At 52.1% G+C, this 14379-nt stretch overlaps 1 protein-coding gene across 2 annotated transcripts in view; it reads left to right on the top strand.

Moving 5' to 3' along the window:
• Positions 1-12733, top strand: part of FMNL1 (formin like 1) — a 136126-nt gene extending 123393 nt beyond the window's left edge. For both annotated transcript variants that reach the window (XM_060256017.1, XM_060256018.1), the window contains 6 exons: positions 848-977; positions 3489-3652; positions 4527-4628; positions 6395-6493; positions 8693-8816; positions 12561-12733. In XM_060256017.1, the coding sequence (XP_060112000.1) occupies positions 848-977; positions 3489-3652; positions 4527-4628; positions 6395-6493; positions 8693-8816; positions 12561-12664 (723 nt within the window). In that variant the 3' untranslated portion in view covers positions 12665-12733. The remainder of the gene's footprint in view (positions 1-847; positions 978-3488; positions 3653-4526; positions 4629-6394; positions 6494-8692; positions 8817-12560) is intronic.
• The last annotated feature ends 1646 nt before the right edge of the window (positions 12734-14379 follow it).

A 14379-nucleotide genomic window follows, 5' to 3' on the forward strand; every position in this document is an offset into this window, starting at 1 on the left:
GTAGCCCATGGGCTCACGGCGGCTAACCACAGGGTGGTTCCCCCCCCCCTGAAAAGTGCTGTCGTCCCCCAAGAGCTCATAACCTGAATAATTAATAATTGAATGTGATACGAATCTGGGGAGCGGCGCTCGATGCTGTGCATCACAGCAATGGGTATCTCTGAAGCTCTGCTTTGCTGCGGGACCTGCAAGCCCCCTCCCCTCTTCTCCTGCAGCCGGGGTCAGCTTCCGAGATGCTGCCGGGCGGGCCTGGAATTCCTCAGGAGCTCACAGGAGCACAGCTCCTGAACCTTTCTGAGGGTTCCCCCTCTTCCTCCCCAGCTATCTTGTCCATTGAGTAGTAGGTGCAGCTGCATAACAATCCCTGGATGAGGAGAGCGGGCAGCCAGCCAGCCACCAGGGGCTTTGCCACGCCCCCAGCAGCCTTCATTAACCCCTGGAGAAGTCCACACCACCCTTTCTCCACTTCTTATGTGATTTTGGGTGGCCAGTGGCTTGCTGGATTTTTGGCTGTGGGAGTGGGCAGTCCAGGAGAGCCCCAGGTGAGCGAGGCCTGCTTGGGCTGGCTGTATCTCTAGCCAGCCGAAGCAGGCCTCACTCGCCCGGGGCTCTCCTTTCTTGCATCGGGTTGCTTTTGGCTGGTGGGGGGGACGGCATATGCTAATGAGTTATACTAATTAGCTCCACCACCTATTTTTCTACAAAACCACCCGTGCCATGTAGAATGGGCTTGATGGGACTGGTACGATATGTTACGGGGGATAGTGTCTCTGGAGTTCCATGGTGATGGGCGAGGGACTCTGGGATTCCCCCAGTCTTAACGTTCTCTCTCTCTCTCTCCCCGTAGCTCCTGGACATAAAGTCAACCGACCGGAAGCAGACGTTGCTTCATTACATCGTGGGGGTGATCCAGGAGAAATACCCGGAGCTTGTAAACTTCTCCAATGAATTGCACTTCTTGGATAAAGCTGGGGCAGGTACTCGGCCAGCTGGCTGTGGGCGGGAGAGAGTAGTGAATCATCTTCCTGGTGAAGGATGGAATGCAGAGTTCTTCCGCAGTTCTTCCAGTGCGGCGTCTGCAGGGGCCATGATAACTCCTGGCATCTTTAATGGAGCCTGCTGAGTGTTTTTAGGATTGTGGGGGGAGGAGGCCAGGTATGGCTTTTGCCCAGCAAGCCTTCTAATTATCAAAGATTTGATTGGCTGTGCAGATTATTTAAAAGAACTGGAGGTTTTTACGCTCCACTTTTCTCCACCTTAAGGAGTCTCGGATTGGCTTACATTCCCTTTCCCTCCGCAGACAAGGTGCCTTTTGGGAGGGAGGTGGGCTTGAGAGAGTTCTGAGAGAGCCAGTTTAGTGCAATGGTGAAGTGCGTGGACTCTTATCTGGGAGAACTGGGTTTGATTCCCCACTCCTCCACTCGCAGCTGCTGGAATGGCCTTGGGTCAGCCAGAGCTCTCTTATCTGGGAGAACCGGGTTTGATTCCCCACTCCTCCACTTGCAGCTGCTGGAATGGCCTTGGGTCAGCCAGAGCTCTCTTATCTGGGAGAACCGGGTTTGATTCCCCACTCCTCCATTTGCACCTGCTGGAATGGCCTTGGGTCAGCCAGAGCTCTCTTATCTGGGAGAACCGGGTTTGATTCCCCACTCCTCCATTTGCACCTGCTGGAATGGCCGTGGGTCAGCCATAGCTATAATAGAGAACCAGTCTGGTGTAGTGGTTAAGTGTGTGGACTCTTATCTGGGAGAACCAGGTTTAATTTTCCACTTCTCCACTTGCAGCTCCTGAAATGGCCTTGGGTCAGCCATAGCTCTAATAGAGAGCCAGTCTGGTGTAGTGGTTAAGTGCGTGGACTCTTATCTGGGAGATCCAGGTTTGATTCCCCAGTCCTTCACTTGCATCTGCTGGAATGGCCTTGGATCAGCCATAGCTCCCTTAGGAGTTGTCCTTGAATGGGCAGCTGCTGTGAGAGCTCTCTCAGCCCCACCCACCTCACAGGGTGTCTGTCGTGGGGGAAGGAGATAAAGGAGATTGTGAGCCACTCTGAGACTCTGATTCAGAGAGAAGGCTGCGGGGTATGAATCTGCAACCTTCTTTTACTACTTCTGTGACTGACCCAAGGTCACCCAACTGACTGCATACGAAGGTGGAGTAGGGAACCAAACCCGGCTCTCTAGATTAGAGTCCGTTGCTGTTAGCTACTACACCACACTTCTTCCCGCTGCAGCTGTTTTGGTGCAGCACCCACCATGACGGGTCAGAATTCCATTGGTGCCCCCAGCAGTTGGGACTGGAGGCAGGAAGAGGAGAAAATAACACCTCCTTGCCCCCCCATGACCCGGATTCAAACCAAACATTATAAAACAAATCACTCGGCTTCTTGATACCATAAATAGAGTAATAATTGTTCGTTAGGTAAGCAACAGCGAAGGAAAAGAGACGAGAATGTTAAATAATGGATTTTTAAAAAACTTAATATGATTTATACCATGCAGACTACGATTGGATAAATGGCAAGATAAAGAGAGCGGATAGAATCAAACAGACTCCACAGCCAAGGGACCAATTCAGAGTATCGAAGTTCGCTATAAATTAAGTACAGCAGAGACTTAAATTATCTGGGAATAATATGCCCCATTGAATGAAAGGAGAGAGCCATCCATCTCTCTCAAAAAGTGCTCAGCCAGAAAAAATATCTTAAAATATATTTCTACACACCTGAAACAAAGAAGCAGGTGCAGATGCTTCATGGGGCAAGGACGTCAGATGGGGGAGATGTCAGAAGTCCGTCATATTCTCCAGGGAGAGGAAGGACATGACCAAACTCCTCACATTTTCCCTGAGATTCTCTCCTCAGCAACCATTTCCTCGGGGCCTTTTTTTTGTAGAAAAAGCCCAGCAGGAACTCATTTGCATATTAGGCCACACCCCTGACATCACCATTGTTTCGCGCAGCCTTTTTCATGGGGAAAGCCCAACAGGAACTCATTTGCATATTAGGCCACACCCCTGACATCACCATCACTTCGCGCAGCCTTTTTCATGGGGAAAGCCCAACAGGAACTCATTTGCATATTAGGCCATACTCCCTGGCACCAAGCCAGCTGGAACTGCATTCCTCTGTGTTCCTGCTCAAAAAAGTCCCTGCATTTCCTGCCCCTGTCACAGGAGACTTTATATTTTTTTATCTGGCACTAAAATATTCTATTGATATAATATTATAATAAATATGTGTACCAGGTTCTCTTGAATTCCCAGCTTTTGCAGACGTAAGCATCGAGCCTTTTCCATTGCAGAGATATAAAGGGAAAGCTGGGGATCCTGAGCACCTGACCCACGGGGGTCCCTGGACTCTTGTCCCCCTTGTCCCTGCCCTCCCCAAAGCTTCTTCTGAGTTCCCTCAAGGGAGACTGGGGTGAGGGGTAGGACTGGAGCTCATGGGCCAAGCTAAGCTGCTTTTGCTTCACCTTTTCCTCCCGCTGCAGTGTCACTGGACAGCGTCCTGCAAGACGTGCGGGGTCTGCAACGGGGCATGGAGCTCACCCGGAAAGAGTTCATGCGCCAAGACGACAGTGCTGTGCTCAAGGACTTCCTCAAGGCCAACACGGAGGTGATGGAGAAGCTCCAGGCAGACAGCAAAACAGCCCAGGTGAGGGACGGGGAGAGGAAGAGAGGTCTGCTCTCTAGGAGGGGCTGGAAAGACATCCGGGATGGGAAGCCTAAAGAGGGGCTTGGGACCTAAGACAAGACCAGCCACCTTTTCCTGGGGACCGTTTTATTCCCTGGACAACAATCCGTTGTCTCCCAAAGATTTGTGGGCTGAGATTCTGTTATTAGGGTTGACAGCTTCTCAGTGGTGGCCTGGAATTCTCCTAGAATCATAGAGTTGGAAGGGGCCTCCAAAGTCATCTAATCCAACCCCCCTGGCACAACGCAGGAAATTCACAAGTACCTTCCCCTGCCCTCCTCATGATCTGCCTAAGTTCACAGAATCAGTATTGCTGTCAGATGGCCGTCTAGCCTCTAGGAAGGAGAGCCCACCACCTCCCGAGGAAGCCTCTTCCACTGAGCAACCGCTCTGTCAGGAAGTTCTTCCTAACATTGAGCTGAAAAAGTCTTTTGATTTAATTTTAAACCGTTGGTTTTGATCTGACCTTCTGGGGCCACAGGAAACAATTCCACACCATCCTCTAGATGGCAGCCCTTCAAGTACTTGAAGTTGGTGATCCTGTCACCTCTCAGTCATCTCCTCTCCAGGCTGAATGTACCTTGCACATTACAGTTCTCCAGACTACGGCGATCAGCAGGAAATGTGGAAACTTTAGAAGGTGGCGTACCATAGAGCCTCGGAGAAGCCCTAGAGTGACATCACATTCCCCGCTGATCTCCATCCCCTCCGCAGGCACTGCCCTCAAATCTCCAGAAATTTCACAGGCTGGAGTCGGCTAGCTTCCGGGGCCAGCAGCACAAACGAAGGGAGTGTCTTGATAGTATTCGAGCGCAGATGTCTTCTTCCCCTGCAGGAGGCCTACGAGTCCACAGTGGAGTACTTTGGGGAGAATCCCAAGACTACTCCTCCCGCCATGTTCTTCCCGACGTTCATACGCTTCGTCAAGGCCTATAAGGTGAGAGACCTCCGTCTGGTGTGGTGTGGTGTGGTCCAGCAGCTTGGAGTGTGCCAGGTAGCCTTTGGTTAAATCCTGAGCTGCAGATTTACAAGGGGGACTGAAGAAGCTGTTTTCTTTGTCTCCATTCCCCGCTCTGCAGGGCTGTTGTGAGGATTCTTTGTTTATTCACGCTGTTTTTCTATCCCACCTTTTCCCCCAAGTGAGACCCCGGAGTGGCTTCCCACCTTCCCTTATCCTCCATTTTACCCTCACAACAGCCCTGTGAGGTAGGTGAGGCTGAGCGGGTGTGATTGCCTTAAGGCCACCCGGCAGACGTCCCATGCCACTGGTGGGATTTGAACCTGGATTCCCCAGATCATAGTCCCACACTTTAACCACTACACTACGCTGGTAAAGCATTTTGAGCTCCATAAAGGTGTTATGAAATAATAATTCTTCTGTAGCGTTAATAAAAATGACCCTTGATACTCCCCACCCCTTTTTATATCATAATGACAGCACAGGGGTGGGTTTCTAGCAGAAGCTCCTTTGCATATTAGGCCATACACCCCTGATGGAGCCAATCCTCCAAGAGCTTACAGGGCTCTTAGTACAGGGTCCAGAGATAGAATTCTAGCAGGGGTTCCTTTGCATATTAGACCACACACCCCTGATGGAGCCAATCCTCCAAGAGCTTACAGGGCTCTTCGTACAGGGTCCAGAGATAGAATTCTAGCAGGGGTTCCTTTGCATATTAGACCACACACCCCTGATGGAGCCAATCCTCCAAGAGCTTACAGGGCTCTTCGTACAGGGTCCAGAGATAGAATTCTAGCAGGGGTTCCTTTGCATATTAGGCCACACCCCCTGATGTAGCCAATCCCCCAAGAGCTTACAGGGCTCTTAGTACAGGGTCCAGAGATAGAATTCTAGCAGGGGTTCCTTTGCATATTAGGCCACACACCCCTGATGTAGCCAATCCTCCAAGAGCTTACAGGGCTCTTAGTACAGGGTCCAGAGATAGAATTCTAGCAGGGGTTCCTTTGCATATTAGGCCACACACTCCTAATGCAGCCAATCCTCCAAGAGCTTACAAGAAAGAGCCTTGTAAGCTCTTGGAGGATTGGCTATATCAGGGGGATGCGGTCTAATATGCAAAGGAGCTCCTGCTAGAATCCCACCCTTGCCACTAGGTGATGCTCATTTTAAGAAAAGGAAGCACTCGTGATGGCAGGGGTTAGGGTTGCCAGATCTTACCTGGCTCCAGGTGAGGGATCTTCTTTGCATGCCCGCTGCAATGATGGCACCCGGAAGTGATGTAATCACACTGCCCGCCTCAGAGTTATAACTGAAAACCTACATTTCCCAGGATCCCCTCTGTCCCTCTGATTGGGTGGCAAGGTTTTGGAGAGAAATTAGTACAGAGAGGCGTGGGACCTGGGAGGAGAGCATAAAAAGGGCCAAGCACAGACAGGGTGTATTCTTTCCTGGACCCTTTTTAGTTGGAGATGCCGGGGATTGAACTTGGGACCTCCTGGTTACCAAGCAGATGCTCTACCGCTGAGCCACCGTCCCTCCCCAACATAGCATCTGCAAAAGTTTCTGCTCTTCCCTCCTTAAAGAAAACAGAGTGTATCCTTTACTCACCTCCCTTCCCTCTCCCTCAAATGTATATATTTTCCGCCAACACCAAGACACAAATCTGCAGCAAAGTTCTGTGACCTGTGATGATGGTTCAGTGTCTTTCCCCCCCCCTCCTCGCTCCCATCTCCCCCTCCCCAAAGAAAGCAGAAGAGGACCTCCAGCTATGGAAGAAGCGGGAAGCAGCTGCCAAGGAGGACGAAGTGGACTCCAACAGGAAAGAGGACCAGTCGGCACCAAAGGTTTGTCTTCGTTTCCTCTCGCCCCTTCTCAGAGGCCTGTGCTCTCAGTCGCCCTCAGCATCAAGAGAGTCTTTGTTAGGCAGTTGGATTCCATTTTACGAGCCAATCCAACGGGGTCGATAGCCGTTCTGCTAAGAAGAAGTCAGCTGCTAGAAGGAAGGGGCAAAAATATGTCCACGGACCAGGTGTTGGGGTTGCCAGACAAAAGGCAGGACAAAGGCGGAGCTGCACCTCCAGTTCCTAGGTGGTTCCAGAGCTCTTCTCGTCCAGAAGGTTTTATCTTAGGAACTATGCAAACTGTAGAAACGGTTATGCCTCTGAGGGGCAAGGCTGGCCCTAAGCTGTCTGGCGCGCTAGGCAAAGCTAACTTGTGGCACACACACCCCATGCACTCATCACCAAGTCCCACACAGGCACCCAATTCAGTGCCCCCCAAAGACCAGCGCCCTAGGCAGTTGTCTAGTTTGCCTAGTGGCAGTGTCGGCTATAAAAATCCAGTTGGCAACCAGAGTCAGCGCTGGGGATGAGCAAGGCCATCTGCAGGTGCCAACCTGCAAATGGGCAAAGTCAACAAGTGCCTTCTCTGTTGTGGCCCCCACCTTGAGGAGCGGTCTGCCTGATGACACCAGGAGGGCTCCCCCTCTCCTGGCTTTCTGCCAACCGTACAAAACTGAATTATTCAAGAGGGCTTTTCCACATAAGACTTTGCTGGGGATCTCTTCGGCAGTTGGTCAAACAGCCCAAAAGAACCGCAGTTGAGCTGGCAGGGAAGAGTGTCCCCCTCGGCTGTTTTGTGGGCTGTCTTCTGCAGTCCCTTTAAACACCGCGTTTAAAGGGACTGCGGAAGAAACCCAAAACAGCTGAGCAGTGGGGGCAATCTGTTCCAGCCTGCAGCTGTTGTACAGGTTTGCCAGTAATCCCCAAAAATATCTAGGCTCCCCCCCCCCTCCCCCGAGTTCTCCCGAAAAACCCTGGATACATTTGGAATGATGAAATGTATTGGAAAAATACTGATAAGGTGTTTCTGGAGGTAGACCTGAATGCGCAATCCTCATTAACACTTAGGCTTTGCTTCAGTTCTGGGGTTTTTTAGACTTCTGGCTAGATTTACATCCCAAATCCTCTATTGTTGCTTATTGAATGTCCCATTTTTTTGGTTGTCTTGACTCACTCGGTGTAATCGGTCTGGAGTCCCAGTGAGAAAGCGGACATATAAACAGCTTGAATAAATAAATGCTTGTGATATCTTTCTTAACATGTAGGGTCGGCCAAGTCTCTTGCCATGCGTGCATGGCACAGTGATGTCACCCGGAAGCGACGTATCACACCAGGCATGTCATGCAGGACACTCTAGGAATTCACTTGAATCTCTATGGTTCCATAGAGGCCTCTCCAAATTGCTAGAACATCCCACACAAAACCATAGAGTTTCAAGCGAATTCCTAGAGTCTCCCACACAACGTGTCCAGCACGATACGTCACTTCCGGGTAATGCCATAGTGACGACAGGCTCTTTGGGGGGGTGGGAATCCCCACCCCCTCGGCAGCCTCCTCCCTGCCAGCTGGTTGGGGGCCTGCCAAACTGGGGGATCCCCCACCCCTGGCGGGAACTTCGGAGGTGTATTAACATGGGAGGCTTGTACGGACAAGACTAGCAAGAGGTGGCAAGGATAATTGCATAGGGAGGGAAAAGAAGGCTAAAGGTGGACACAGAAGTATCAGCAGCTGTGCTGAAGGGAATTTTTTTGCCTATCTGATTTAGGGTGGACTCGAAGCACTTGGAAGTTAAGTGTATACTTTGGGGGGGGGGTGCGTTGCTGGGTTGTTATGGCCTATGGCTACAACAATAAAATACTTTGACTTTGACACTAGCTTGCCCCCCCCTTTAAAGTCACCCTGCATTCAATGTAGTCGTTTACTAAGGTTTTAGCAATACAGTGCAAAATGTTTTTAAATACAGCTGTTTTCTTTGACTCGTATCAGCTGTAGTAGTTGGAAAGAACCGAAGATTTTTATTCTCCTGACCTGGGCCCTTGGGGAGGAAGGTCAACAAATTAAGTGACCAGGGCAATTTCCCCCTTGTGTGGGCAAGTTCTTGGACCTGCTGCCCTCTTGAGGCGTGAGGAGAGCAGTCCCACAGCCAGAACATGAAGAGGTGCAGACATAACCAAAGTAGTCCCTCTCTCTCGCCGTCAGCAGTCTCCCACCCACAAGGCCAAGCGGCAACAGATGGACCTCATAGCCGAACTGAAGAAGAAGCAGCTGGTGAAGGAGCCCATCATTTACGAGGGGAAGGACGGAGCCATCGAAGACATCATTACAGGTGAGGGCAGGTCTGGCTCGAGGTGTCTTGTAGCTGAAACGAATGTCCAGCCAAGGTACAGCCGGGCGAGAGCCAATGTGCTGCGTTGGTTAAGAGTGGCAGACTCTGCTCTGGAGAGAGCCGGGTCTGATTCCCCACTCCTCCTCCACGTGAAGCCAGCTGGGTGAGCTTGGGCCAGCCCCAGTTCTCTCGCAGCCCCACCTACCTCTCTGGCAAGGTGCCTGTTGTGGGGAGAGCCACTTTGAGACGCCTTAAAGTAGAGAAAAGTGGGGTATAAAAATCTCCTCATTTTGTGGCTGCCCTTGTGTTGCTGGCAGCCATCTTGTGATTCCAGCTGTGCCCACAGCTGGCAGCCCATCTCGTGATTCCAGCTGTGCCCACAGCTTCAAAAAGACTGGAGGTCCACACTGGGGAAGCTTCGCTTGATCTTGGGCAAGGCTCCGCTCTGTCCAGCCACCCTGCTTCAGCCTTTTAGGGGCACCTGCTTCATTTCCACTCTTGTTTCACGCAGGCCTGCTCTCTCCTGCTTTTCCCAGCTGCTTTGGGGGGGGGGGGGTGCAATCTCCTCCTAATAGAGTCCACTTTCCTCCTGCTGTGGTGCTCTTTAGCTGTGCCACACGCTTAAATATGCATTAATTGCCATTTGGTCTCCTTAACCGTTGTTCTGGGGACCGGATGCCCAATGAAGCATTCAAATGGAGATTTAGATTCTCACCTCAAAAATGAGATAACCCTGCAGAGATGGAGTGGCCGTTAAGCCATTCTAATAGTCATACCAGCACCAGGCGAAAATACCCAGACCCAGAAAGCCAGTTTAGGAAAGTGGTTAAGTGTACGGACTCTTATCTGGGAGAACCGGGTTTGATTCCCCACTCCTCCACTTGCAGCTGCTGGAATGGCCTTGGGTCAGCCATAGCTCTAATAGAGAGCCAGTTTGTTGTAGTGGTTAAGTGTGTGGACTCTTATCTGGCAGAACTGGGTTCGATTCCCCACTCCTCCACTTGCACCTGCTGGAATGGCCTTGGGTCAGCCATAGCTCTTGCAGGAGTTGTCCTTGAAAGTGCAGCTTCTGGGAGAGCCCTCTCAGCCCCACCTACCTCACAGGGTGTCTGTTGTGGGGGAAGAAGATAAAGGAGATTGTGAGCTGCTCTGAGAGGGTGAGATATAACTCCAATATCTTATTCTTTTGTGGGAAATGCCAGGGCAGATCTGTGGTTTGTAATGTATCTGTGCCATTGGACACTCTCTGATGGCTCGCTGTAGAGGCTGCTTTCTAGTTCACTGTGTCGCCTCATTTCCTGGCTGCTCTCCCTTTTCTCTCTCCTGTCCTCTGCCTCTCGCCCTCCTTGGCTTCTCCTGCTTTTCTCGGAACTCTTCTTCACCCAGCGCTGAAGACTGTGCCTTTCACTGCTCGGACGGGCAAGCGCTCGTCTCGCCTCTTCTGCGACGCCAGCTTCAACGAAGAGAGCCCGCTGTAGATTGGGGCTCAAGGTAACCGCCACGTTGAAGGCAGGGGCTGGATCTAGCCAGGGGGAAATGGGGTTGGGGGAAGTGGATGAGCCAACTTCTTCCAGTTCTGGGACAACCTCTGCACTGCCCAAAGATTTAGTTTGCATTTCTAGACCCTGGCCGAAAATATGAGGATCCCCCCCAAACTTCCTGTTTTGCCCTGTACAATGCGGAGAGTCAGTCAGTGTCCAGATTAGTCCGTTTGTCTCACTTGCCATTATTTCATACGTTTTTATCCTACCTTTCCTCCATGTAGCTGGCATAGCATTCTTCCCTTTCTTTGTAAACAAGCAGAGATTTGACTTGGGGGCCTCCTGGCCTAAGGGCACAAGTAGATGAGACACTAAAAGGAGGCACGGTGGCTCAGTGGTAGAGCATCTGCTTGGTAAGCAGAAGGTCCCAGGTTTGATCCCTGGCATCTCCAACTCCAAAGGGTCCAGGCAAGTAGGTGGGAAAAACCTCAGTTTGTGACCCTGGAGAGCTGCTGCCAGTCTGAGTAGACAATACTGACTTTGATGGACCCAGGGTCTGAGTCAGTAGAAGGCAGCTTCATATCTTCATGTTCAAAAGGTAAAGGTGCAAGCACCAGTCGTTTCCAACTCTGGGGTGACGTTGCATCACGACATTTTCACAGCAGACTTTTTATGAGGTGGTTTGCTATTGCCTTCCCCAGTCATCTACGCTTTCCTCCCAGCAAGCTGGGGACTCATTTTACCAACCTCAGAAGGATGGAAGATTGAGTCAGTTTGGTGTAGTGGTTAAGTGCGCGGACTCTTATCTGGGAGAACTGGGTTTGATTCCCCACTCCTCCACTTGCACCTGCTGGCATGGCCTTGGGTCAGCCATAGCTCTCTTATCTGGGAGAACCGGGTTGGATTCCCCACTCCTCCACTTGCACCTGCTGGCATGGCCTTGGGTCAGCCATAGCTCTGGCAGAGGTTGTCCTTGAAAGGGCAGCTGCTGTAAGAGCTCTTTCAGCCCCACCCACCTCACAGGGTGTCTGTTGTGGGGGAGGAAGATAAAGGAGATTGTGAGCCGCTCTGAGACTGATTCAGAGAGAAAGGCAGGGTATAAATCTAGTCTTCTTCGTCAACCTTGAGCCGGATACTTGAACCCAACTTCCACCAGGATCAAACTCAGGTTGTGAGTAGGAGTAGGAATTAATCGGATTCGGAAATATACAGGGCCAAAAAATTCAGAATACCATTTATTTCTGAATATGGGTACTCGGAATAGCCACGCGGCTATTTCCGAATATACAGCCCCATTATACCCTATGGCCGTTGAAATCAATGGCAAAATAGGGTATATTGGAAGGCGCCTGGAGGGGAGGGGGTTTGAGGGACAGCCCCCAAAACTGCAGGGAACCCGCAGGGGACTGTCCCCTACCTGCAACCTGCAGGAATCGAAAGGGTTCAGAAGCTTTCGTTGGCAGCCTCCCAATCTGCTTTGCAGCTTAAAAAGAGGCCTGACCTCTTACAGCAAGGTTGCCTAACCTACAGGTGATTGCTGGAGGCTTCCTGGGATTACAGTTGATCTCCAGGCAACAGAGATCAGTTTCCCTGGAGAAAGTGGCTACTGTGGAAGGTGGACTTTCTACAGCATTGAAGTCCCTCCCCTCCCCAGACCCCAACTCCCAAATCCCGAGGCATTTCCTAGCACAGAGCTGGTAACCTTCCTCCTCCAGTAAGGGTTTCCTTTAGACCCAGTGAACGTCAGATTGGGAGGGAACAAATTCGTGTGAACATCAAGGGCTGCCAAGTTCCCAGGCCGGGCGTGGATTCCCCTGCCCCGGGGGTTTCCAACCCACCAGCCCACATCGGGCCCGTGGGGGGGGATCCTTCCCTGAAGTCGCTGGCATTATGATGTCACTCACAGTGATGTCATCGCGCTGGCAATGTCACACGCCAGCTGCTCTAGGAACTTCCAGGGAAACTCTGTGGTTTTCCCGGATGCTCTAGCAATTTGGGAGGGGAAAACTCTATGGTACCCAAATTGCTAGAGCGTCCGGAGGAAACCATAGAGTTTTCCTGGAAGCTCCTAGAGTGGCCGGGGCACGATGTTGTCGGTGCAACGACATCGCTTAGTGGAGGCTGTGGGGGGACTCTCAACCCTACTTGGCGTCCTCATCCCAAAGCAGGGTAGAAATTCTAGGTGGAGGGAGGGAGAGGATTGCAGAGTGAACCAACACCAGGGGGTGCGTTAAATCCATTTCTCTGCTTTCTCTGGCGGCAGGCCTGAGGAGCCAGCCATACCGGCGGGGGGACACCGGGCGGCACAGCGGCAGGAAACGGATCGCCGGGCAAACGCTGCAGGTGACGGCCGACATCTCGCTGTGAGGACCACGAAGGGCGAAGAGCCAGCTCTCCAGGCCTCGGCTGAGGGGAGTGAGGAGTTCGCAGACAGGAGGCCTGGACCCAGAAGCTTCTCTCGCCAAGGGGCGAAGGGGTTCGGGGCAGAACAGTCCGCCTCCTTTGCCCACTTCCGCTTCCTCTGCGGCTTCCGAAGGCCCTCGTGGGCTTCTGCCCCACTCTGCTCATCGCACCGCCTGCCCAGGGGATCAACGCTGCTTCCTCTTGAACTGTCTGTCCTTCGCCTGACTGGACTGGCCTGCAATGGAACGGGGTGGGGTGGGGGAGAGGTAAGAGAGCCCCGCTGCGTGCCGCGGTTCAGCAGGACAGCAGAGCGGTCCAGAGGCAGCTCCAACCACTTGCAGCGCCACCACGCCCCCTCCACAGCCAGGCGAGCTCATAGCTGCCGCCGCCCCTGCCAGCTCCTGCCTCCCCCCAGCCTTTCTCCGCAGCCTGCTCTGGTTCCTTTTCCTATCTTGTCTTGCAGAATCACGATTCTGCTTTAATCTTCCAATCACTAGAGAAGCTGTTTCAGAGATCCGGGGCATATCTTACTACTGGCCATGAAAGATTCTGCTTTATCGCTATATGGATGCCCAGGTGCTCACGGGGTTCATCGGCCAGGCGGGCATCCTCTCAGCTATCCACCTGAGTCTCTTCCGGATGCCGGGAAACACCCTGAGCCAAAGCAGCTCCCAGCTCTGGAGTTATTTCTCTTCTCCGTTCAGGCCAAGAACAGACAGAGAGCCAGTTAAGTGTGCGGACTCTTATATGGGAGAACTGGGTTTGATTCCCCACTCCTTCACTTCCAGCTGCTGGAATGGCCTTGGGTCAGCCATAGCTCTGGCAGAGGTTGCCCTTGAAAGGGCAGCTTCTGGGAGAGCTCTCTTAGCCCCACCCACCTCACTGGGTGTCTGTCGTCGGGGAGGAAGATATAGGAGATTGTCAGCCACTCTTGAGACTCTGATTCAGAGAGAAGGGCGGGGCATAAATCTGCAGTCTTCTTCTCAAAGAACCCCTCAACAGGTCTGTCTGCTGTTCTCTGTAGACAGCATTTTGCAGCCAACCCAGGCCTGCATTTTCTATGAGGATGCTCTGATGGTAAAGGTGAGCTTTAGCATCAGAGCTGAGGATGGCTGATGGTAAAGCACAGGGCTTTCATGGGGCTGTTATCCAGACTCCATCCCAGCAGGTGTTTCTAAAATCCTCCCCCCCCCCCCTTTTCCCATAAACCAAATGGCAGTTTTCATCAAATGGGCTGAAAGTAAACTGGGATGGCTGTCCTTTCGTGCGCTTTGCCTCTCTTTCCAAGGCTGACGGCAACCAGATGAATGCGTCTGGGGAGGCTCTGTGTAAATTGTAGTTGGAGGGCAGCCACTTGGGAGTAAAAGCCAGAGGACGCAAAGCCTCCCATCGGGGTCGCCGAATATTCGGTTGGAAGTTCCGAATAATTCTGGCCTGCCGTTCTTGCAGATTGTGTCAGCCCCTGTCCCTGAAACAGCCTCTCAGGATCTTAGCCCTCCGCAGGGCAGTCCCTTTGGCACTTCCAAAAACCGTCTTGCTCTGATGCAAAAAGCGTAAAGGCTTTGAGACAATCAAACTGGGCACTGGACTTGCTGTTCTTTCTCCTGCCACAGGGTGTCGCCCTTTCTGTGGCTTCTCCACCGGTGCTTTCCTTCCACTTTGCAGGGAAGGTTCTGGGC

The sequence above is a fragment of the Heteronotia binoei genome, chromosome 15 (assembly GCF_032191835.1).
Source record: "Heteronotia binoei isolate CCM8104 ecotype False Entrance Well chromosome 15, APGP_CSIRO_Hbin_v1, whole genome shotgun sequence".
Classification (NCBI taxonomy): domain Eukaryota; kingdom Metazoa; phylum Chordata; class Lepidosauria; order Squamata; family Gekkonidae; genus Heteronotia; species Heteronotia binoei.